General features: G+C 35.3%; 1 protein-coding gene and 3 non-coding genes across 4 annotated transcripts; all 4 read left to right on the plus strand.

Moving 5' to 3' along the window:
• Positions 1–9,106: 9,106 nt before the first annotated feature.
• LOC131650453 (uncharacterized) lies at positions 9,107–10,249 on the plus strand. The gene has a single exon (XM_058920162.1). The coding sequence runs from the start codon at positions 9,107–9,109 to the stop codon at positions 10,247–10,249; it is 1,143 nt and encodes a 380-aa protein (XP_058776145.1).
• Positions 10,250–12,134: 1,885 nt separating this feature from the next.
• Positions 12,135–12,214, plus strand: LOC131654446 (small nucleolar RNA R12). The gene has a single exon (XR_009299484.1). It is a non-coding gene; the product is annotated as a small nucleolar RNA R12 (small nucleolar RNA).
• Positions 12,215–12,262: 48 nt separating this feature from the next.
• LOC131654268 (small nucleolar RNA SNORD24) lies at positions 12,263–12,347 on the plus strand. Its single transcript, XR_009299311.1, has one exon. It is a non-coding gene; the product is annotated as a small nucleolar RNA SNORD24 (small nucleolar RNA).
• A 100-nt stretch (positions 12,348–12,447) lies between these two features.
• LOC131654267 (small nucleolar RNA SNORD25) lies at positions 12,448–12,530 on the plus strand. The gene has a single exon (XR_009299310.1). It is a non-coding gene; the product is annotated as a small nucleolar RNA SNORD25 (small nucleolar RNA).
• The last annotated feature ends 14,496 nt before the right edge of the window (positions 12,531–27,026 follow it).

The raw sequence follows: 27,026 nt of genomic DNA on the forward strand, positions 1-27,026 counted from the left end.
ATATGTTATGCATTGCTTATTGTTACATGTTTCTATGATGATGTGAATTCTTACCCTTCTGTTGGAATGATGTTCTATGCGACATCGCTCAGGTACCAGAGATAGTGGTGCTTTGCACGAGGATAGCAGAGAAGCTTATTGGTGTTCTTTTCCATTTGATTACGTAGTGATTCGATGCTCTGGTCATGTAACACTTGGGGTTTTTTTAAGTATCAAGAGTAGTTTGATTATCATGTAAAAATGTGACACTTTTAAGCCCTTTTCAATGTTTTTTAGTAAAATAGCTTATGTAAATAAGTGATTTTGACAAATGTGAATATTTGGTATTTTTAATGTGTTTTCTAGTGTTTTCAGTGCTTGGTGTTTGCAAAAGTGCAGAAAAATCGGGAAAAAGTCGAAGAATCGAAGATTTGGATGATGCTGAAGTTGTCAGTGAATGGTGATACTCGCCCGGCGCGTGGCTTGGGGGCGAACGTCCGCCCGGCGAGCTGCAGGCGAGCCAGAGGCGAAGAGGGCAAAATTGTGGTCTCCCTTCTGCCTTGGAGCGCCCGGCGGAGCATTTGGCTCGCCGGGCGAACGCAAATATTTTGGCCCCCTTCTTTTGTGCTAAATTAGGTCACGCCCGGCGAAGCGATGCAGCCGCTCAGCGAATCTGGGCATATAGGCCATGCTATTAGAGTACTTTGTAGATATTTTATGGATAATTCCATCTTTTGTTTCTCTCTCTTGACCACAAATACACCATTTTGTGTGCAAAAACCCTAATTTCTCCATTGCTAACCAAAATCATAGCTTTCAACCATCAATCTTTGAGACTTCAAGTTTGATGTTCATAAAGCTTGATTGTTTACTTGTTGCTCAAGTCACCATGGAAATGGGTGGCTAAATCTTTCTTGGTGTCAAGATTAGAGGTAAATAATCTTTTTTGTAGTATGTATTTCTTTTGATACTTTGTATGTGAACAAGTGATGATTAATACTCCCTCTGTCCCAAATTATAAGAGAAATTCATTTTTTTGATTCATTGAATAATTAATGTATTTAGTCTATATATAGACCAAATACACTAATTATTCAATGAATCTAAAAAGTGAATTTCTCTTATAATTTGGGACGGAGGGAGTATATGGTAAAAGAACCTTGTGTTTATATTTATATGTGATTTGAGTTCTTATTGAGAAATAGTTTTCAAGTCTTGAACTAGGTTTTTCATCTATCAACAAATAAAGTTTAGAGATAGCTTTGTGAGTTGATATTCACTAATATCAAGCTTTGAATGTTGTCATTTTGATAGTTAGATTGAGAGATCATCTAAGGATCAAAATGGTAAAACTCACAATATGGTTTGGAGATGAAACCTATTGAGAGGATATGTGATTATATTTATCATTTATGAGTTCACATGCTCTATCAAGAAAATACATATGAAGTAGATTATTGAACCCTAATCTTGACATTCTTTTACCGATCATTTAAAGCCTAAACTCTCTTTTATCGATACTTTTATGAGATCAAACAATTCTGTTACTAGAACCAAAACCAAAACCGTTTATGAAACTTAAGCTTAAAACAATTATAAACTATAGAACAACGATAATATCTCACCAATCCCTGTGGAAACGATAATTAAAAAGTACTCCAATATACTTTCAACAGGTTTTTAGTGTTGAACTCATGTTTTGTTATTGAGATGTATTGTGATATTTGCTTATGGATTATGTATCTCTGAGATAATGTTTATTGTTGAGCGGCCTTAGTGCATAATATTCTGGATTTGGTATTTGGTGATGATCCTGATGAATATTTTGAGACATGATTATAGTATGGGATATGATCATTTTGCTAATACATGAGTAATGTTATTTCTGCTGTTGTATGCATTGAGAAGCGTAATATTTCATATGTGTTATGTATTTATGACCATGGTGCTTCTTGAACCAAAGTATCAATCTTGATGCGATATCGTTAATTGGTGTTTGCTATCTCCGATACAGTAGACTTAGGGGTACCTTCATGGTTAACACTCCAACACCCAAGTCAATTTAAGGTTAAAGATATTGGTAGTGAAAGTGGAGATTAGAGATTGTGTACCTGAAAACCCTTCACGAAGTAGTTAGATAATGGACCACTTATTATAGGGCTTTTGACCCTCGCGAAGCAGGTCCCAGGTCTTTGGCCGACTTAGAACACTAGGTATGAAAGGATTTTCTTCAATCACATTCCAAATTTTTACGTTATGAGACTCAATGAATATTTTCATTCTTATTTTCCAAAAATCATAAAATTCACCAGTGAAATTGGGTGATCTGTTTATACTCAAACCTTCATCTAAACAAGTTAAAAAGAAGCCAACTATATTTGATCTAGGAATAATTTATTTAAATCTTATTTGATGCCAGTTATAAACACTATGTAACAACCTAAGATGGATCTCTTGAGTGTTTGAATTCATGGCGAGGCATCAAAATACTCTCAGTGTTGAGGATCACAATGCACGTCATACGCTAACCCCCTTTTACTCTTCTCGAATCAATTTTTTTGCTTGTACTTCATTTGTGGATGAAACATAGAAATTGTACATGGATATGTAAGTTCACGCACCTTTATCTTCATCGCCATCTGACCAACATTATCCAAGGTGGCAAAATACTTCTTCAACTCTTCACATTCATCTTTTAAAGCTTGTCGTGTCCCACTTCCTTCTTCAATGACTTCATATTTTTCAACGTGTAATTTTCTTAAAAACACATGAATGGATTCCAATGGAACAAAATTTACCTAACTCTTACTATAATGCCAATTGTAAACATTAGATAACAACCAATTATAGATATCTTGGACGTTTGACTTCTCCTTGGGAGGCATAAAAATACTTTAAATGTTAAGGATCATAATGCATATTGCTTTTCATCCCCCTTTTACTCTTCTCGACTCTTTTTTTGGTTTGCACATTATTGGTGGCGGACACATGGAAGTTGTATATGGATATGTAAGTTCATTCATATTTTTTTTCATTGCCCCCTGACCAACATTATCTAAGGTACTGAAATACATCTTCAATTATTCATATTCATCGTTTAAATCCAGTCGTGTCTTACTTCCTCCTTCAATGACTTCATACTTTTCAATGTGTAATTTCATCCAAAACACATGAATGAATTTCAATGGAACATAATCACCTTGTATTTGAATATTTACAATTTTAGATGCACAAGATAAACCATGTGTTATCTTAATGAAGCATTCATATGAAACTTTGTTAGCACTAACTATTTTCACTCATTCAAACTCTTTCGCAATAAGATGTTTACATTGTCTTGAGATAAAACCATGGAATCTCAAATAAAAAGGAGTATTATTGTAATGAGACAAAACCATGAAATCTAGAATAAAAAGGAGTATTGTGTTGATGCTAAATGTCGACAACCTCACAAAATCTGGATGTGTCAGGAATATATCAGCCCCAACATCCGAATGTTCCTTGTCTCTGGTCCAACATATATACTTCTCATCATGATTTAAGACCAACAAACGTTACATTTTCGTCAATGGACCTCTAATAGTTGACTAATATGTCAGTTTTTCCTTATACACCTGTACCACACATGTCAAAGTTTCAGGATTTTAATCTTTCAAGGCACCCGTTATGAAAATTGGTGCCATGTGATACTTTGTCTTATTGTTCACAAACTGTTTTTCTTCGGGGTTTAAAATGACTAGTATGTCATGACAATCTAAATCCTCATCAAGAGCATTGTTGTGAACACCACATCTAACCATTATCTTCTAACCACAACCACTTGACACATATCCCAACCTTAAAGGACATTAGACTCTTCTACCACAAGTAATTTGCGATTTTCTTTTATTCTTGTAATTTCCTTTTCTTTCACAACTTATAATCATTTTGTCTAGGGGTAGACATACAGACACTTTGGGGGCGGTGGCGGGCCCAAAACCTTAATTCGAATTAAACCACGGTTGTCATTTGAAGACCCAATTTCGTCTGTTTATATATCGGTTTTTTCGGATTACTATTTTTCGGATAAGTCGGTTGGTTCGGTCGGCTAATTCAATTTATTGCAGTGATAATTTCATCTTCTGGTTTTCTTAATTGCAGTTCTGACCTCCACGCAAAGTTTTGGGATAAAACACACTTAGGTTCATCCTCCTGTGTTTCTCTTGGTGGCGCATTAGATCTGGTAGAGTGATGATGGTGTAGTGAAGATGTAACGTATTGCATATTACATAGATTTGAGATGATGAACAACATACCTTGTTATAGGAAAAGTCAAGTGAGAAAGAAAAGTTAAACAATAACAATGGTACAAAAAAATTGGTAAGATGAAATATGCTTCAAAGAAATCAGTTTCAATTTGATTTTATCCAAACAAAGTTGTGTGATGATGTGTAGAAGAAAGTGGAAAAGCAGAAGTGATAAGCATGTAGAAAATGTATTCTTTAGAGTATTAATTTAATAAAATAATCAATTGTCATCTCAACTCTTCCAAGGAAATGTTACTTACTCTGTCAGAAGGAAGAGTACTTATTAATGTATTTTGTTCCGTCAATTATGCATAGGCTATCCCACAGTGAAAATTTTGAGTCTCGAGACCTTTTCTTCTCACATTGATACTAAGTTTGTAAATACAACTTAAAAAGTTGTCAATTTGTCATACATACTAAAAACTCGGCGATTTGGACAATGTTGTCTCACGTGTTTTTTCTAGAGAGAAGTCAGACTCTCTCTCTCTCTAAAAAACTTATCTTGTTCTCCCCCCCACCGTTTAGGGTTTTGTGGTGGCGGCTCCGTGCCTCTTTTTATCCCAGGTTTTCTATCTGGTTTCTCTCCCCAGTTCTACTGGTTTTCTCACCTTTCTTGGTGTTTATTCCCCGGTTTTCTTATCCGGTGGGTTTTGGAGGTAGCGGCTAACATGGACAAATGGAAAAATATAGCGTTCTCGAAGGAGGAGGAGGAGGGTGTGGTGGTAGAGGATGAGGAAGTCTGTGAAGAGGAATCTTTTCAGAGAACCTTAGCGGGGAAATTGTGGATGGATGGTAGTTTCAATGCACGAGCTTTCAAATCCACCATGATTAGTGCTTGGAAGCTGAAGAATGCTGTGGACATCCAAGATCTGAGCAAAAATCTGTTTCTATTTAAGTTCTCGTCTAAAAGAGATCTTGAATATTTAAGAGCGGCCCTTGGAGCTTTGATCGTGCTTTGCTTGTGCTGAACAGGGTTTCTGGAGAGGAGTAACCTTCAGACTTAGATATGCATTATGGTGTTTTCTGGGTCAGGATTTATGATTTGCCTTTGATGCTCAGATCGGAAGCCATGGCTAGGAAGATTGGTTCTATTATTGGGAATTTTGAAGAACTGGATTTGAGAGAAGCATGTAGGACAGGTAGATTCATGAGGATAAAGGTCACCATTGACCTGAATCTTCCTTTAAAAAGGGGTACGATGGTTAAATTTAAAGAGAAGAATTTGCGGGTTCACTTCAAATACGAGAGGTTGCCTACTTTTTGTTTTTTTTGTGGTCGAATTGGGCATCAATTGAAAGATTGCGAAGCCTTGGAGGATCTTACGGAGGAGGGGTTCGAAGAGTTGAAAGAACAAGATTTATCTTTTGGGCAATGGGTGAGGGCGTCCCCATTACCAAAAATGCTAGAGGAAGTCAAGAAGAAGGAATCTAGCTCCGGAACTTGCAGCAAAAATCTGTTCAACGCATCCTCTAGTCATAGTAGATGTGACCCTAAAGAAAAAGATAGAGAAGAAGAGTATGAGGTCCTGCAATCCAAGACGAAGGAGAGTCCACTGCTTGCTAAAGATACTCTAAAAGCAACAGACATAGAAACGGTTGCTGAGTCATTGGGGGCTGTAATTATCTCCAGTGCTACTCCTGCGGCTGCGACCTTTCCTAGAGGTGAGGTGACTCAAAAGCGCAAGTGGGTGAGAAAAAGGGGGAGAGGAGAAACAAGGAGACACCGAAGAAAACTACAGAGCCAGAAAACTATAAGAGGCAGCTTGTGGACGTGATGATTGTTGATGGTTCTCTGGACGATTGTGGTAGTGGTGAGAAAAAGAGGAGGCAAGTGGTCGAAGGAGAAACTGATCAAACCCCGTTACCAGAGGTGGTGTTGGAATCCCAACACCGCCTATCCCAATGAAAATCCTGAGTTGGAACTGCAGAGGTTTGGGGCATCCTCGGGCAGTTCGAGCCTTGTCAAGTCTCACCAAATTAGAAAACCCCTCTTTGGTCTTCTTGATGGAGACAAAGCTGAAGATGGAGGAGATGCATAGTTTGTCTATCAAAATCGGTTACAAATGTGTTATTTTAGTTGATTGCAGGGGAAGTGGGAGGGATAGAGCTGGGGGCCTGTGTTTGCTGTCTAAGGTTCCTGACTGTTTCAAGATTCGTTCCTTTTCTGATAACCATATTGCTGGCAGCTGTCAAACGGAGGAAGACGATGTCCCGTGGCTGTTCTCTGTTTTTTACGGTTTTCTGGAAGAACATTTAAAGAGAAATACATGGAGTTTGATTAAAGAGGTTTTTAGGGAGGAGGAAGGAAAATTTGTCTGTTTTGGAGATTTGAATGATACTGTCCAGGAGGAGGAAAGGAGCGGGGGTAATTGTAGAACTGCAAGTCAAATGGCGTGGGGAAGGCAAACTCTGGAGTCTTGCAATTTATTGGACCTGGGGTTTTTCGGCTACAAGTTTACTTGGTCAAATGGGAGAAGGGGACAAGAGAATATTCAGTGTAGATTGGACAGGGGTTTGGCGAACGCTACGTTTTTGGAGGAATTTCCTAGTACAAAAGTGTTTCATTTAACAAGGTTTGGTTCTGATCATGCTGTTCTAAAAATTGTTATCGAGAAGGATTCTACTGTGGAAAATCTCTCTCACCTGTTCAGATTTGAAGATGTTTGGTGTAAGGACCCTCGCTGCGAATCCATTGTTCGTGAGCTTTGGTCTACTTCGGCTGGCCCCTTTTGTGTCAAAACAAAATCCCTTCATTATTTGCAGGCAGCGTTTAAGGACTACAGAACTGGGAACATAGCTAAAGAGCTCAAAAGGATTGAATTGCTGCTTCGGGATGATATTAGATGGTCAAGCCGCGCAGAGGATATCTCTCAGTATAAGGCCCTAGAGTGTCAGCGGAACAAACTTCTTCGCTTAGAAGAGACTATGTGGAGACAGCGCAGTAAGGCGGTTTGGTTGAAGGAGGGAGATCGTAATACAAAGTTTTTTCACGGAAAAGCAGATCAAAAAAGAAGAACAAACCGTATTAAAAGGCTTAAGGATTCTGGTGGTAGATGGAGGAGTGGCTTAACCCATTGCGAGAAGATTCTTCTTGCCTATTTTAGTGGCATCTTTGCTTCCTCAAATCCCACAGATATCTCTGGGGTCTGCAATGCTACCCATACTAAATTGTCTGAAGATCAGAAAGGGTGGTGTGCCAAAGCCTTCTATGGGGAAGAAGTCAAGGACGCTCTTTTCCAAATGCACCCAAGCAAAGCTCCGGGTCCGGATGGGCTAAATGCGGGTTTCTTTCAAAGGTATTGGAGTATTCTGGGTAGCGACGTTACCAAGGCTGCGCTTGATATCCTGAATAACGGAAAAGACCCTTCTTCCCTTAACTCTACTTTCATTGCTCTCATCCCGAAGGTGAAGAATCCGGGGTCCCCTCAGGAGTTTCGTCCCATTAGTCTCTGTAATGTTGTGATGAAAGTGATTACTAAATCCATTGCTAACCGCTTGAAGGGTCTTCTTCTTGATATTGTTAGTGAAGAACAGAGTGCTTTCGTTAAAGGGCGCCTCATTACAGACAACGCTCTAATTGCTATGGACTGTTTCCATTGGATAAAAAACAAGAATACAGGAAAGAAAGGTGTGATGGCTTTAAAGTTGGACATGTCAAAGGCTTACGGTCGTATAGAGTGGGATTTTGTGGTTGGTACCCTTGAAGCGTTTAACTTCCCCGCTGTCTTGATTAATCTCATTAGGCGCTGCATTTCATCTGTAACCTATCAAATCCTCATCAACAGCCATCCGAGCAGAAGTTTTTGTCCCCAAAGGGGTCTCCGTCAAGGAGACCCGCTGTCACCTTACCTTTTTATTTTGTGTGCTGATATTCTTTCAGGTATGTTCCGGACGGCTGCTAACTCTAAGTCTCTTCATGGTATTAAGGTCGCTAGGCATGCTCCATCAATTTCTCATCTCTTTTTCGCGGACGATAGCCTTTTGTTTGCTAGGGCCAATGAAGCTGAAGCTGCCAGAATTCTTGATATTCTTCTTAGGTATCAAAGGGCTTCGGGCCAGCTGGTGAATATTGAGAAATCCGAGGTTTCTTTCAGTAGTAATGTTAGTGATGTCTCGAAGGAAGCCATTCAAAGTTTTCTTGGTTTTAGGTCCGTTAATAGCCATATCAAGTACTTGGGGTTGCCGGTTGTCTTTGGGAGGTCGAAGAAAGAGGTGTTCTCGTTGGTGGTCGATAGAGTGTGGAAAAAAGTAAAAGGCTGGAAGGAGAGTTTCTTATCCAAAGCCGGAAAGGAGGTCCTCATCAAGGCGGTAGCACAAGCGATCCCGACGTATATTATGAGCTGCTACAAGATCCCTGACAGTTGCTGCGTGGAGATTGAGTCTATGTTGGCGAGATTTTGGTGGGGGGCGAAGAATGGAGAGAAGAAAATTCATTGGATGAGGTGGGAAAAGTTGGCTATTGCTAAAGGTGATGGAGGGATGGGCTTTAGAGGTATTCGTGATTTCAATTCTAGTTTGCTTGGCAAACAATTCTGGAGGTTGCTAAAAGGTGATGGGTCTCTTTTGGAGAGGTTCTTTAAAGGGAGATACTATCCGAATTGCGACGTCTCTGAGGCTGGCTTAGGCTTTAAACCAAGCTATGCTTGGAGAAGTATTCTCAGCTCAAAAGAGTTTGTTTTGAAGGGTTCAAGATGGAGGATTGGGGACGGTGAGACGGTGCGTATTTGGGAAGACAACTGGATCCCATCTTTGTCGGGCTTCAAACTGCTATCTCGTCCTATTCATATACCTTGTGATACTAAGGTAAGTTCTCTAATTGATAAAGATTTGTGTTGTTAGAATATGGATGTGGTTAGGGATGTCATAGGGGAGGTTGGAGCTGCCCATGTGGCTGGGATTCCGCTTTCCACAGAACTGGGGAAGGATTTGCTGATTTGGAATGCTGAAAAGCATGGAGATTTTTCTGTTAAGACTGCCTATCATCATCTGTCTGCCTCTAGACGCAACAATAGACCTGGATCCTCTTCTAGTGATCTTGACCCTCTATGGAAACCTTTGTGGAAGGCGCCTATTCCTAACAAGATTAAGGAGTTCATATGGAGGCTTGCTAAAGACATTCTCCCTACTCGAAGCAACGTTTGTTCGAAAGGTATTACTATTGACCCCTCTTGTCCCTTTTGTGATAGCTGTCCGGAAACTTCTGCCCACCTCTTTGTGCATTGTTCTTTTATAAAGCGCATGCTTTTTGCTGGCACTTTGGGAGTGAGAATCCCGTCTGTAAGGGATGCGTGTGAGTGGCTTCTGCAGGTGTTTAAAAGTAAGGATTTAAATATGGTGCAATTTGTTTGTTTCGGATTATGGAAAGTTTGGCAGGCTAGGAATTCTGTTGTGTTTAGAAATGCTAACCCTTGCCCATTATTGCTAGCAAATGAGGTTTGCTGCTCCGTCAGTGAGTTTAACGCTAGTAGCAATGCCGCCACTCTTTCCTCGTTGCACGCACAGTTAGAAGGTAATGGTGGTAACTGTTGGTCGATTCAGACAGACGCGGGATGTTTTGAAGGTGGGGTGGTGGTCCTAGGATGTGTGATCAAAGCTCCCAATGGTGATGTTTTAATGGTTGCGACTCAAAGGATGTCGTGTTTTGCTTCCCCAAGCATTGTTGAAGCTTTTGGTATTAAATGGGGCCTGCAACTGGCTAAGAATGCTCAGATTGATAATGTTACGGTCCAATACGATGCTCTTGGTGTTGTGGACTGCGTTAATGGTGTTAGCTATGCGGTTGATCTTGAACCTATAGTTTTAGATTGTCAGTTTTTAATTAAATCTTTTGTTTCTGTTGCTGTTTTGTTTGTTGGTAGAAACAATATTTCTGATGCCCATAATTTAGTTAGCTTGGGCCGTGTTGTTGGCTCTCGTACCTGGCTTGGCTGTATCCCTCTTTTGGAGGAGAATTCTGTATCCTTGGCTCCTTTGGCCTATCCTTAATATATTGTTGGTCTTCCTATCAAAAAAAAAAAAAAACTCGGCGATTTGGTTATGTTTCGGATTCATAAACAAAATCCAATTCCTACCATAGTAAACCACTAAAAACCGAAAAATGTAAACTGTGGTTATATCGGTTTGTTTTTTATCATCCGTTTATTTATTTATTTATTTTTTGCATCGGTTAAATTGGTTTGGGTTGGATTCGGTTTTTTTGTCCACCCCTAATTTTGTCCATTCGACCTCTTTGCTCATTTGATGTATTAGAACAAAAGGTGACCACTATGATATCACGTTGTCTTCCAATTATTTTGTCAATGATAACACTTTGGTCTAGGAGAAAAATATTTGTCTATTAAAATACAAATAAATTAATCATAGTTTTCTTAAACTAATTAAAATGTTAGTGTAAAAGTTTAAATAAATGTAAGTAAGATATACTAAGTCATAAGTCAGTAGTGAACAACTGTGTATAATATGTTAGTAAACTATTCAACGAATTAGCCATCAAATTCATTTTGAGTAGGAAAACAAGCTATACGGGGCCACTCGATTTATTTTGAGGGCATGGACCAATTTTTGGTACACCCAATTTTTCATAAAATCCATTATGAACAAAACACATATTGATTTTTTTTCAATAAATCCGATATAAAAATACATCAAATTTTTAATTTTTTTTGTACAATGGAGGGCCTAAGCCCAAAACAAAAAGAGATTACACGATATCAACAAGAAGTCCACTAATCCCTCCGCTGCCAACAAAGGCTAGAGAAAATCTGGTGTAGCCGAATGAACCATATCTCTCTTATCTAAACAACCCCTATTAGCTAAAGCATCTGCGCACATGTTTGTAGCTCAGGGTGCATACGATATGATAACCAACTCATGTAATTCAATGAGTTCTTTTATCCTCCTTAGGATTGTAACACAATCCACTAATCCAGTAACACCTTCCTCAATAGCATGAACAACTATCAACGCGTCCACATTCACTTCCACTCTTCTAACACCCAGTGAGAGGGTAAATTTTAGCCCTTCAAACACTCCCCAAAATTCAGCGACAATAGCACTACACCTCCCCAGATATTTTGAGAAACTTCCTCGCCACGTGCCATTATTATCTCTAACGATTCCACCGCACCCCGCCTCCTGACCCAATTTGCTAGCCCCGTCAGTGTTTAGCTTCCACATATCATTGGTTGGTGGTTTCCACCCCATAAATTTGCTACTGCAAACCTCTCCATTACTCAGTCTTCTTTCCATAATTGCATTGGCATATTCCTTCTTCCTTTTGAAAATGTAGCTTATAGGATTAGGAGGCCTCTCAAAATTCTGATCATGCTCTTCCAGGTTTCTCCAATACCATAGTGTATGACAAGCCATGATCCAAAAGTCGCTCCACCAATGCATGTTCGCATTACGGTAATTCAAGTTAAGATGAATCCATTCATCTATACTTTTTTTACCAGATTTTTTCTTTAAACAACCAGTTTTTTAATTTTTTACTAGTTTTTTAGAGTAATTTTTTGTCTTCAAAAAATTATAAAAATTGAAAAAAAGAGTAAATTACAAGAGAAATACTATCGGTATTACGAAATTATGTAAAGCAGTGGTGCTAGGTTTAAGTTGCACGGTGTCAGGCATAATTCTCTCCAAAAGCTCATATGATTACCCATGCGCAAAAACCAGGCCCATGATTAAAAAAACCGGCCCATTAAACAACTGTTTGTATATAAAACTATCCCAAGCGAAGTCTAAAACTGCAAACCCTATTCCATCAGCAGCTTCTCTCTGTATGCAGTTTTTTTAATTGTTCTTTCATTGTTTTGTTTATAATCAATCTTCAGCTATTTGTTGATGCATATTTACTCGGTTATGTTTATGATGTTGAATGATGAAAAAAATCAATCGGATTCCCATTGATATTTTCATATATGAGATTACAACCAGCTACTTCTGACAACATCATTTTTTTCCATAAATCTGTTCTGTTTCAATCGCATATTTATTTCGAGCCGGTGATGGAAAATAATATTTGCTACTCTTGATGGGAACAATACCCATTTGATGATATTTATCCACCAAGATCTCTGAGGCTCTTTTTTTTCTTTTCTTTTGTTTTGTATTATTCAATTTATAAGACTCTTGCTTATTAGATTTTTGGTTATTTTATTGATAATTGATTAAACTTTTGGAGTATAATTATAATGAGCCTACAGACCTGTAAAGATTTGCGGATATGATCGCAATCATTTATGAACATCTAAGGGACTGAATTAATTTTAAATACTTTTTTTCAATATTTTCTCTAATATTATTTTTTCATATTATTTTTCATCTGTTATTTCTGATATAATCAAAATTGTTTTGTTTCAAATTTATTCTGATTTGTCAAATACTTATACATAATGACCACGTGCATTATATCCACTGCTTTCTTTGTCACCGTCTGATTAATTATTGAATTCTTGCTGACATCTAATATTATTTATACTAGATTAGATTGTGACAAGGAAGCAATAGTTAGATTGTGACAAGGAAGCAATAGTTGTATGTATATATAATGTAGCGTGTTCTTACTATCTTTAAGACAAAGTTAGTGATTCAAAGGCAATTGGATACATTTGAAGTAGAGAATGAAATTGTAATTATAACGATAAATTGTCATTATAACGATTTCCTTGAAAGTAGAGAATGAAATTGTAATTATAATGATTTCATTTGAGTATTGTCAAATTTCACAGATTTTATATTTTAGTTAGTTTGTTAGAGGGTGTAAATCTGTTAGGGAGCTGCAGTGGAGTTAGGGTATCTTTGAATTGGTGATGAATATAATTGATTTTAGTAAAATTGAGTTTGATAAAATTGATTTTAATATAATTAAATTTAGTATAATTGATTTATGTTTGAATATTTTTTTTATATAAAAGTGAGTTGAACAATTAACATGTGGAAATTTTTTTTTGAAAATAGAAGCTTTAGTTTCAAATTAAATCAATTTTGAAAACATAGTCAATTCTATTTTAGATAAACCAAGCATCTCATATCACTCAAAATGAATTCTCCACATATATAATTGCTTTTGGTCATCTCAAATGCTAATCTAAACATACTATTAATTTGTTTACTTAGTGGGTTGTTGTTTACTTAGTGGGTTGTTGTAGGTGGATGAAAGGTTACCTCATTGCCTATCCCAGAATTGAGCTCATTGTACTATGGGCAAAAAAGAATTAAGGTGACTATAAATAAAGTGTCAGAATTTAACCACTTACAAGAGGTTTGATGTTCTTTATTAAAAAGAATTAACAAAAAGCATAATCCGATTGATGACTTCTTTTAGAATAAAAAATTATAATGCATATGATTTATTTACATAATGCGAGCAGTATAAATTCTATTGCATAAGTTTTTTTTAGACAACAATTTCAAATGGTAGAAGGTTAATATGCAAGCAATATTAATTTATCAAAAATGTGTAGAAGTATTAAAGGGAGGTAATTGATACGTGCAACTCTTACACAAGTTAAACAAATAAGAGAGGCCAAAAGTGTCCTTGTGTAGGGAGAAGACTGCAACTAAGATGTGGGTCAAGATTGAATCATTATATATGACAAAGTCACTGGATCACATGTTATGTTGGAAATAACATCAGTATTCTTTCCGTATGGTGGAGAATAAATCTATTATGGAGCAGTTGAGAGAATTTCACAAGATCATTGATGATTTGTAAAATATAGATGTCAAAATTGAAGATGAGGACAAGGGTCTACTATTCTTATGGTCATTACCCATATCCTTGGAGCACTTCAAGGATACCCTTCTCTATGGTAAAGAAGAAACTATCACTTTAGAAGAAGTCCAGACGACTGAAAGATCAAAGGAGTTATCAAAGTTGAAAGATTTGAAGGAAACTCGAAAGAAAATAGATCTAGATCAAGTCTAAAATTTTTTATAAGTAAAAATTTAAAGGCTTCACTTGTCACAAAACATGCCAGTTCAAGAAGGATTGTCTTGAAAGAGGGAACAAGGGTGATTCTGTTCAGATTGCAATTGCCTTAGACGAATATGGTTATGAAAGTGTTGGCACACTAGTGGTAACAAATTTGAAAGCATAAAAGGATTGAGTTATTGACTCATGTTACTCTTATCACATGTGTACAAGGAAATAATATTTTGAAACTTTGGAGCTAAAAGAAGGTGGAGTTGTTGACTTGGAAACAACAATGTTTGCAAAGTTTTTGGTATTGTTACAGTTAGACTAAAAATGTTCGATGACCGTGAGTTTCTTCTACGCAATGTGTTGTATGTTTCCAAACTTAAGCGAAATTTGTTGTCCATAAGCATGTTTGATGATCTACGCTAATGCACTAGAAATGAACGTGGGGTGTTAAGAATTTTGCACTGTGCATTATTTATGGCTAAAGGATCCAAAAATGTGTGGGTTGCATATTTGGGATGGTTCCACTGTTATTGGTCATGCATCAGTAGTTAGTCAAGACCTTCTTGATAAATCTAAGTTGTGGCATTTGAGATTAGGGCATGTTTGTGAAAGAGGTTTAGCTGAACTTGCTAAACAAGGTTTGATAGGGAGTGAGAAATTAAATAAACTAGAATTTTGTGATAATTGTATTCCAGGGAAACAACACAAGGTGATGTTTGGGAGTGGTGTGCATACTTTTAGTAGACCTTTTGAGTATGTTCTCTCAAATCTATGGGGTCCGAATCGCTAAGCGAACCTGATCGTACAAAACACAAATTTTTAGGTTCTAACACCCCTTTTTCCATATCCATTCATCCCAATCTGAACCCCAACATGTAACAACAATCCAATACATATATTATCATTACAAGAACACATTTTCACCAATTAATCAAGCATGCAACATGTTTATCTCACCCAAAACCCCAATCATGCAATCACCCCCAATTCCTCTACCCAAGTTCTATATAATGGGACTCACCTTGCATTTGTGGGGAGGTTTGAACAATGATAATGTTGTTCCTCAAGTTCTACCTTGTCAAAATATCACTTCCATCATCATCATCATCATCATCAAACCCGCAACTTCTTTTTAGTCATTTTCAGCATGAAACCTCAAACTTCAAATGAGTTTATTTGTCTCATCACAAACATGCAAAAGACAAAGTTTATATGCCAAAAGAAGGGAATTTCGTGAGCTTTTCAAAAAGTACGGAATCACTTAAAACGAAGTTACGAGTAAAGAGTTATTAACTGTTTTGTGAAGGTTGTACCAACGGTGCGAAAATGGAGGCGAAGATGATGAACATGAGTTTTACAACTTGAAATGAAGCACAACAGGAAGCGTTGGAAAGGTCTTTTAATGCTCTTTGTGAATATACTTAGATATCATGCCTTTGGTTCAATAAAATGTCACTTGAATGTTGTGATTCATGATGATGAATAAACATAATTGGCCATAGATTATGTCCAAAGAATGTCATCCCTTATGTAAACTCTATATCAGATTATTAAACCTTGGTTATAAATGTTATATATTTCCTCTCGATCCTTGTTGGTGGGTCTATGGTATAGTTGTGAAGTTATGGTTTTCCGAAATTCAGGACTTTCGCTTAGCGAACTCCATTGCGATGTCCTGGCGAGGGTCTGAAAGAGCATTTCCCACTGGCATACCTGAAGCATCGACGTGCTTAGTATGGTGAGGTTGTGATGCCATGTAGGCTACATCATTTTAGATTGACTCACCTCTAGTGATGTCCCGTAGGCAATATCACTAGGCTTTAGCCTGGTGGGTTGTGCTGTCATGTAGGCGTTGTCGCATTTGGGTAACCACCTCCATATAGATGATTGGCGGGGTAGTGGTGCCACATGTAAAGTTACTGCGATAACTCGTCATGGATGAGGTTGTGTAGCTAATTAGGCGTCAATCATCTTGGACTCATCTGACTCATTGTGCATGGTATTATGCGAGTCTCTTGACGCGATGCACGATGGATAACCCATCAAGAGTGTGAGTGCGTGGCCTATGTAGGGGCATAAATCCTTTATTATTTTTTCAAGCATAGATTATAAGTGAATAATTGCTAGATGGTCTGCATTGAAGATAATGGACGAGTAAATTGTAGGATGACCTCATCAGAATTTATCCTTCTGCTGTGCATTGTTGTAGACAAGCCAATTGTATACATTTTAGATGGAGAATTGAATTGTATATGATTTTAATTTTCTTGTCTTTTCCTGCTTATGTATGTTTCTATGTATCACTTATAGCATCACTATATATTATTATAGTGTATATGTACGAGGTGTTGTTGACGCAATAAAGCGGAAAGCAAAAGATTAGAAGTATTTCGGGTTTCATCGTCTCCATAGTGATTGGTGCGAGGGAAAGAATGTCGTTCGACAGTCTCTGTTTTTGAGCTTGGGTTGAATGGTTTAAAACGTGTAAAGTGCGAAAAAATAAACATATGAACAAGAAAATAATACATTCTTTGAAGAAAAGAGAACTCGTTAGGATTGAATTTCATCTACCCGTCAAATACTTAAACCTACTGATCAATTTTACGCAACCTAAATCACTCGTCAATATCATCACATATCGCTCACAACAAGGTTATGGCTAATACAGAGCTGAGAGAACAATCATATTGTCTAGGAGGCGATGTCGCGTCCTACTCAACAACACAAAAGCATTAAGAACCGGTACCCACTATGAACATCATACTTAAATCTATTTCTAGAGTCTAGAATCTAACATGTAATCATCCAAGAATGAAATTTGAACCGTATATGTCTATACCAACCCAAACCCCAACATAAAGCAAAAACAAGGATAACACCGATATTAATTTAAGAAATAGATATTATACAATACCATAATTAGTACATATACATAAAATCAGAGTAAACTTACATACAAACCCCATCAATGGAAACTAAAAATGGAAGAAAGGAGAAGAATCAACATCTCTCGCGGTGTCAATCACAATCAAAGAATCTCCGACTCCGAATCATCGAGTTGCAACCTCCATTGATGTTGTAAAAGCTCAAAAATCTCCAGGAATGAAGGAGATCGAGTTTTGACTCAAAAATACCAAATCCATGCCCTAAAAATCTTTTTTCCCTATTTAATGAGTTTCAAAGTCGCACGCGCTTAGCCCAGTCTGTGGGCGTTTAGCGCGCTCTGTGCTGAGTTGAAAAAAAATTCAATACTTGTTTTCGCCATAACTTGAGAACTGTAACTCCGATTTACGCCCGTTTTGATGCGTTGGAAAGCTTATTCAACTATATATTTAACAATGTTTAAATATCAACCAAATTTATGATTTTTATCATCTTTGTTTTGAGCCTTATTTTTTGATGAATTGCTAAAAATTGCATTCTTGAAGCTGTGCATTCGGCTCTTATTACTCGATGTTCCAATTATAAATGAATACCTACAAAATGAATGAAAAAATATCAAATAGTACATAAGTGAACAGAAAACAAAAATTATACACAATATGTACAAATCTAACTAAAACGTGCAAATTCACGCACAAGTTGAGGAAAAAGAGTAGATAAGTGCCATAAACTATATACAAAAATAACTACAATTTGACACTTATCAGGTGTTACAGTTGGTTTCAAGGTGGAAACTCATGGTGGTGGATTCTATTTCCTCTTCGTTATTGATGAATACTCTAGAAGAGTATGAGCCTACTTTCTAAAAAGTAAAATTGACACATTTGAAAAGTTTAATAAATGATATACTCTTATAGCAAATAAATTTCAAAATTAAACTGAGGCACTATTTGTTTCAGAGTAGTTTGTTTCAGAGTAGTTTAATGAGTTTTGCAAGAAACATGGTATCAAGAGGCACTATTTGTTGCTAGAACACCTCAACAAAATGGTTTAGCAGAACACATGAATAAAATCATTTTGGAGAGAGTAAGGTGTATGTTGCTGGGAGCTGGGTTACAACAGAGTTTTTGGGGGTGAAGCTATTGCTATAACAACTTACTTGATCAACATATGTTCATACAAAGGAATAAACTTCTCTATACCTATGGAAGTTTTGAATGGGAAATCAGTAGACTACTCAAACTTAAATATTTTCAAAGCCTTGGCGTTTGCTCATATCAAACGAGACAAACTTGATGCTAGGGATGTGAAGTGTGTCTTCATTTGTTATCCTGTAGGGATGAAAAGTTAAAAACTGTGGAAGATGGATCTTAAAGGATCAAAATTTATCATAAGTAAGGATGCTACTTTTGATGAGATCCGTATGGAGGAAAATACTCAGTTTGAGGTGGAGGTTCTTACTAGTGAAAAAGAATAAGAAATATGTCACAAAGAGAGTCATTGAAATCAACAATGATTTCATCCTCAAATTTTTTGATTTAGTAGTGAAGAGTTGTAGTCTTGACATGTGAACTTTAGAGGTGCCTTCATGTGCATTTTGGAGATTTTGTCCACTCTATTGTAAATGGCATTGAGTGCACTAGATTTTCCACGAGCTTCTTCATCTTCTTCTTTTCACCAGTCACTCTCATCAACTATTTTTTCCATCTTCAACAGTTACCTTTATAGGTGTCAATCATTTTATAACCACTTTCTAGGTTTTACTATCCATAGACTTGAGAAAGGCAACCATGCAATCTTCCCAATAATCATAGTTGTGCCATCTAGAATAAGTGGCCGATTTATAGATCCTCCATCTTTAGCATTGTCCATTTTAACATAATATATATAACCTCTAGAACTAACCCTACAAGAACAGGATGCATGCTCTTATGCCAATTGTAATTATTATTCTCTAGATAATAAGATGGCAGGCACAATATTGTAATAATGTGTCTGACAAGTATAATGTGTAATAGGCAGAATAAATGCAGTATATAAAATAACACGAGAATTGATAACCCAGTTCGATGAAAAGCCACCTAATTCTCGAGGGCGTTAACCTGATGAAAGGAAATTCACTCTTATTAATCAAAAGTACAAATTGGTCTAATTTGAAATCTCCTAGTTCAATGTCTCTTTTCCTTATGCTAGTCGTGAATTTGGATCCAAGACTCTCCCTTAATCTGAGACCTCTATCACTTTCATTCAAACACTCTCCCAAATATTTTGACTGTTACAAAAAATCATGAATGATGGAATAATATTAAAAATCAAATACTTTATTCTCATAAGTAAGAATTGAGTTGTAGGAATAGAGTATTGCACAAAAATAACACAAGACTCAAAACAAATAAAAGACACCAAACTTAGTTATGAAATGTATAAGTCTTCACAAAGGAGAATGCCTCCTTAAATAGCACAAAGATCCAACTTCAAAATCTCTTTAGGGTCTAGGTCTTGAACATAGTTAAACATCCTAAAGGCGTAAGAAATCAATCTTCAACTATGTTGATTGAAAATCTTTGATTAATTCAATCTCGAAAAATTGGAATAATTCAAATTTAATCTTGCTAAAAGTTATTATGAGTAAAACTTTCTTATTCCAAAAAGTGCACAAAAGTCAAAGCCCTGACTAAATATAAAAGGAAAAAATTCTTAAAAGCGCGAGAATTACTAAATTATCTTGCACGCGAAGCAACCCAGGGGGATACAAGATGTCTCGCATCACCATGACCTTGGGAAGAAACTTCTCTGATGTTAACAACTCTTTCAGCTTCTCCATTGCCCATGTGAATTTTTCCCTCCTTTCATGTTCCAAGTAGGTAAACCCAACCGAAAAAGTCATCTTCGTCGACATAACACCAACGAACTCTAGGAGCCAGTACCTGTCTGTTTTGTATGTACAATCAAAGATCAACACTAAATGAAACATTTTCAACAACTTCATAGAATCGCATTGTGTCCAGAATATATCAGCAATAACATCTAATTCCTCCATGTTTTTGATCCAGCACATCTATTTCTCATTAAGAATTAGTTTCAATAAATGTTATATTTTTGTGAACTTGCCTTATACACCTGTGTTGTACTCATCTTGTTATTAGGATCACTATCTTTCAAAGCGACAACTATGAACCTCGAAGCCATGTTGTATTTTGTCATTTCATTCACAAATTGTCTTCATGAGGTTTTAAACGGCCTAATATGTCATGATGCGCTAAATTCTTAACTAGTTCATGATTATGAATACCACATCTAACAATTACCTTCTAACCATTACGACTTGACACAAATCTCAACATAAATGAACATTTTACTCTTCTTTTAAAAGTCCCTTGAGAGGAATTTTGGTTCTTGTAATTTTCTCCTCTCTCACAATCCATAATCAAACTATGTTTTCTCTCTTTGAGCCTATTTGCTATATCAAAACGAACATTAACAACAACAATACCATGTTGTCTCCCGATAGAATATGTCCGTGATCACACCTTGATTCGGGAGGGAAATATGTATCAATATATATATATATATATATATATATATATATATATATATATATATATATATATATATATATATATATATATATATATATATATATATATATATATATATATATATATATATATATATATATATATATATATATATATATATATATATATATATATATATATATACAGGGCCGGTCCAATTAACATAGAGGCCCCGTTCTAATTTTAAAAATGGCCCAAATTTAAAATATAAATTCAATAATAATAATAATAATTAAAAAAGACACATAAAAAATACAATTATGTATTAATCAATAATATATTTAATTATAACCATTTTGAGTTTTGATCTATCTCAATTTTTGTATGTACTGAATTTTTATCATAACATTTTTTTATTTATTAGATTTTTATTATAACATTTTATTTATTTCGAATAATATTTATAAAAAATATTTGAACTTTTTAAAATTTGGGGCCTCCTAAAATTTGGGGCCCTGTGCTGTAGCACTTCCTGCACATGTATAGGGCCGACCCTATATATATATATATATATATATATATATATATATATATATATATATATATATATATATATATATATATATATATATAATGAATGATTTATGCCAGAGATACCATAAGTCGATTAAAAATTTCAAAAGATAAAAACATGCACGTTTACATACAACGTCAATGGTGAAGAACTTGATAAAATGTGTAGAAGAACCATCCACGTGAGGCGCGAATAAGGAAAACATGCTGAATTTAACTACCACATTTTTCAGAGGTGCGTGAAAAATTCGGTATACCAGGTTTTTAAAATATATGAGAACTGAAAGTTTAAAAAATATTCAAGATATTTGCATTTTGCCGAATGTCTTAAAAAAATTTATAAAAAAATCATACCGTATTTTTAAAAATTTGATAAAAATTCATACCAATTTTTAAAAATCTGATAAATTTTTTTTACACCTATATCAATAAAAAATACATCTGATATCAAAATTTTAAATTTTTATTAATTCTTTAAAAGTGATTTTTTTTAACAAATTGTTAATTTGAAATGAAGTATATAATAATAAAAAAATATTTTTGTCAATATAATTTTTTTGGAGTATCAAGTATAACAACAAAGATGACACATTAAATTCTCATAAATTAAACATAACAGTGTAACACAAATGTTTAAGAAAAAACAAAAACATTACACAAAAGTATCTTAAAAAATCATCTTAAATCACATATCACGATTACTTGCATAAGCACTCTTTAGGTGTTTTAAAACAGACACTAAACTACAAATAAAAAGATAATGCATTATTAAAATAGAGAATTTCTTCGCACACCTCCTAACCTTCTTGGCCACCTCCGATGAATTTACCACAATACCCCTATTTTCGAAAGTTCATTTTCAAAAACGTACTTTTTTTGAAAAAAAAAGTTTTTAGGAAATGTATCTCCGAAAAAGTGTTTTTTTTAATATAAAATATTGATTTCGGAGATGCATCTCCGAAATAAAGTTATTTTTCAGAAAATGTGGTGTTATCGGAAGTTCATCTCCGAATTCACCCCCTTGGAGGAATTCAGAAATGTACTTCCGAAATATTGTCTGGACAGAAGAAAGATGAAAAACAAAAAAGATGAAATAACTTCGGAGATGCATCTCCGAAGCAAGGGCAGTTTTGGGTTTTCGCTGGGGTGACCCCATAGGGAGGTGTGTAAAGAAAAATTCTTAAAATAAATCGATTCATAATCATGATAAATATAAAAACTTTGTGAATATAATATAAGCCCACTATTTTACATATATAAGTCGGCTATTTTTAAGAATAAACATGACAAGAAAGAGAAAAATAATATCAAAATTGCAGGCTTAAATATTCCTATGGTCGTATTGGTGTATCATCATAAATCATTAAAAAAAAAAACAATTAGCTGTAATTTTTCATATTTTATTTTATATTAATTGAAATGTATGGATATGCACGTACAATTTAAAGACCAAAAATGTGGAGTAAAAAGGTCCTACACTACACTCACATGTCCCACGAGTAAGGGTGGCAAAACGGGCCGCCCGCCGCCCGCCCCGCCTTATGCCCGCCAAAAAACGAGCGGGGCGGGCATGCCCGCCAAGTAAAATGGGCATAAAATTCATGCCCGCCCCGCCAAGATGGCGGGTTGGCGGGCGGCGGGCTTACCCGCCTATTTTTATTTATATATTTTTTAATAGATTAATAGACTTTTTTTACCTTTTAATTAAACTTTTCACTTATTTTTTAAAACAATTTTTTATAAAAGTAATTTTTTAACAAATTTACTTAAAAAATATTACATATATTTATAAATAAATGTATAAAATAAACCATCAAGAATTGCAATTACTAGAATTAACTAAAAAAAAGAGTGAGTTTTGGAGGAGGAGCGGGCTTTGGCGAGCGGCGGGCTTTAGCGGGGCGGGTATGGCGGGCGGCGGGTTTTGGCGGGGCGGGCTTTGGCGAGCGGCGAGCCTAAAATCCCAACCCAACCCGCCATTTTTTGGCGGGTGCGCGAGCGGCCCAGCGGGCCCCTGCCCGTTTTGCCACCCCTACCCACGAGGAGCCATATAATATTCATTATATTTTTGACTTATTAAAATATTTAGTTGTTTTTTTAATTAATATTAAGTAAATCTTCTCTAAACTATTATATATTTTTTAAGATTAATTAATATGCTATGTGAATGTAAACTTTAATTATAAGTGATATTTTAGATGTGATTAAAATAAAAATTAAACAATTATAAAAAATATAGCAAATATAATTAATGGACTCTATAAAATATATTTTTAAATTATACTATCTATGTATAGGAATAAAAATAGTTCAGACTGACTTACATCGGCCTATAACCTAACTTATTTAAAATCAAATTTATTTTATAAAAATGTCAAATTTAAATGTTTTTAAAAATCTATTTTAATTAAATATGACAAACTTACGTTATTAAAAAAATCTATGAAACTTTATAAATAGACTTATATGAAAATATTTTCATATGTATTAAACATAATTTAAATAAGTTGACATATATTTGCATATATACATATATATTAACAAAAAATAAATGGGCCTATATATGCATGTATATATATATATATATATATATATATATATATATTAGAAAAAACGGTAAATAGGTCGGTCTTTATATGTATATATGAATTAATTGAAAATTTTAATGAGAAATAGACTTTTACATAGGCTTTTAGGTCAAATAAAAAAAAGTTTATAATTGACCATAGACAAGACTCGGACCTTATAAATTTATCGTAAGATAGACTGAGACCTTCTAAAATTTATTCTAACCTAACCTATTTTCAATCACATGTTAAATAAATTCATATTTTATTACAAAGTTCGATTTGGATCACCTGTTGCCCTATTCTCTACTGCTTTCCCTCATGCTCTTTTATGTGTGTGTCTCTCTCATCAATTTCATCTCTCTCATCTCTCCACTTTAATTTTAATTTTTGATTTCTCTTTCAGAGACACAAAATCAAAGTTGGACTCTTGCTAGGCAGGAGGTGTTCCAAATCCAACTTTCTATGATAGCTATCCTTATGGATGAGAATAGGTTAAGTCAGTCTAGAAGGACCCTTAGTCTGACATATTTAAAGTATGATCTATCCTTATCTATTTAATAAAAATGTTAGGCTTAGATTTTTTTAAAAACCTATTTGTTAGACTTAGACTATTAAAAAAATTTATGAAGTTTTATAGATCGACATATATATGATTATATATTAGAAAATAGGTTAAATAGGACGCGACATATATATATATATATATATATATATATATATATATATATATATATATATATATATATATATATATATATATATATATATATATATATATATATATTATAAAATAGACTAAAGAGGTCGGCCTATATATGCATATATAGGTCAGCTTATAAGACTTCAGAGTTTAAATGAACTATTTGAAAGCCTTATTGTAAAAAATACTTTTAAATAGGCTTTCAAATCATGCCAGACTTTTAAAAAGGTAGGGTAAAAAAATAGCTTACAATATACCATAGGACTAGGGGTGGCAAAACGGGCTCGACCCGCTGGGCATGCCCGTTTTGCCCACACTTTAGTGTGGGCGGGCCAAGGATTTAAGCTCTCAGTCTCTAATGTGTCCATTCCGCCCCATTCGGTTTTCTTTGCGGGCTTTTGCGGGCATGGTCATTTATATGATTTTCTTGTGTTTTTAGGCTTAAAAGATGCAATGTCTGCGGACATGGTCATTTACATGATTTTTTTTTGTGTTTTTAGGCTCCGCCCTAACTTTTTTGCAGGGTGGGCCTAGGTTTTAGCCCCGCATCCTCCACTATGCCCGTCCCACCCGCCCCGTTTTTTTCGGGCTTTTGCGGGGCGGGCCTAAACGGGACGGGTATGCCCGTTTGTCATCCCGACATAGGACATACTCAAGTCTTCTAAGGCCTGGCCTAGCGTCGACTATTTCTATCCCCACTTACCCTAAATAATATATCACGAACCTTAGGATGTTGATTAAAATGTTTGACATAATGTTGAGACTTATGGCCAGACATTATGATCTTTTTCTTTAATAGGTGAAACAAACATGCTTTTTGAGTTAGACAACTCACCAATACATCAAACTCCTTTCATCACGACTTACCTACACCTATAATTTCCTCAAGCCTTCCGATTCTAAAATTCAGCATGCAAGCAAATTTAGTCATACTTTCAAGTTTGAAATTCACATGGTCAACTTCTTCCTTCAACTTTGAGATAATAAGCTTGAGAAGAGCTTTGTCTTGAAGAAGGATTTCAATTCTCTCCTTTTTGTTTCTCACCTGCTTTGGATTCATCAGTCTATTTGAGATACAATCTTTTATAGAAATAACGTGTCTTATGGAATTTTAAACTATTATCAAGTGTTATGTCATAATAATGACTTTTATTATACCTTATATGATGCGTTTAATCATATTTGAGTTTTATAAATGAGTGTAATTGTATTGAATTGTGTTACAATTTTTTGAAAAAAAATCCTTAAAAAACATATATTTTATTTAAAACCCAACCCGCGAACCTAACCTTACTCAAGCCATAAATGAATGAGTCGGTTTGGGTTTGCTCGATTTTGAACAAAAAATTGCGGGTTAGACATTGGACACAACCTATTGAAGTTTGAACAAGTTAGGGAAAGAGTTAGATCAAACCTAGTCCGACCCAAGTCGGGTACACCCCTAATCATCAGATAAGTCATCATCACTTATGTCACCATCACTTGTGCACTTTTGAACTTGATATTATGTGAATTATGAACGCAATCACACTGTTGCTTGATCAAATTCATTTCCTTCCTATGATTCATCATCAGAAAAGGTAGCATTGTAGTCCTTTTTCTATTTCTAAGAAAGTTTATACGTTCAACTTGAATTTTTCCAAAGCCTTCACAGTCATGACACTGGGCTCTCTTGCCACTGTTTAGTTTTTCTCCATTTTTTCCTTTACGCTAAAAGTTGGCACCTTTGGAGTCTCGTTGTTAATTGTCTTTGACATTTGTAGAGATATTACTCATGAATCTTCTATTATGTCTTATTATGACCTTGTTAAAGCTCTTAGCTAGCAGGGTAATGAACTTGGTTAAATTTGTACCAGCATCACCTTCTACCCGGTCATCACATTATTCAGTATCTACTTTAAATGCCATACTTTCTCCTATTCTTAGATTTGTCATCTATAGTCATTTTAAATTTGAGAAGGGATTCAATTATCTCATCAACTTTTAATTTGGAAACATATTGAGGTTCTACAATGGATGTAACCTATATCAAACCTCTTTGGAAAAGATCTTAAGATTTTTCTAACATTTCTTCATACATCTTTTCACCCAGGGAAAATGAGTTTTTGACAATGTCACAGATCCGGAGATTGAATTTAGAGATAGTTTTATCCTCCTTCATCTTTAGGTTTTCAAATTATGTTGTAAGAATTTGAAATCTTGAGATACGAACTTTGGATGTACCTTCATTAACAACTTAAAGAGTCCCCCAAGCTTCCTTAGCACTAAAGCATGCATTAATTATCCTGAAGATATTCTTGTCAACTCCACTGTATATGGAATCAAGAGTATGAGAGTTTCCTATCGCTTCTTATTCTTTAGCCGTTGTCCAATCCTTTTCAGGCTTAAAGTTTCAGTGTTGTCTTCAGTTGTAATCTTCGGAGGAGTCCATCCTTTTATGAATTCTTTCCAAGTTTTATTGTTCAATGACTTCAAAAATGAAATCATACAAGTCTTTCAATAATCATAGTTCGTACCATCAAGATAATGTGGTCGATTCACATATCCTTCTCCTTTTGAATTGTCCTTCTTGAACAGATTATAGAGAAATCCA

The sequence above is a fragment of the Vicia villosa genome, linkage group LG2 (genome assembly GCF_029867415.1).
Source record: "Vicia villosa cultivar HV-30 ecotype Madison, WI linkage group LG2, Vvil1.0, whole genome shotgun sequence".
In the NCBI taxonomy this organism is placed as follows: Eukaryota; Viridiplantae; Streptophyta; class Magnoliopsida; order Fabales; family Fabaceae; genus Vicia; species Vicia villosa.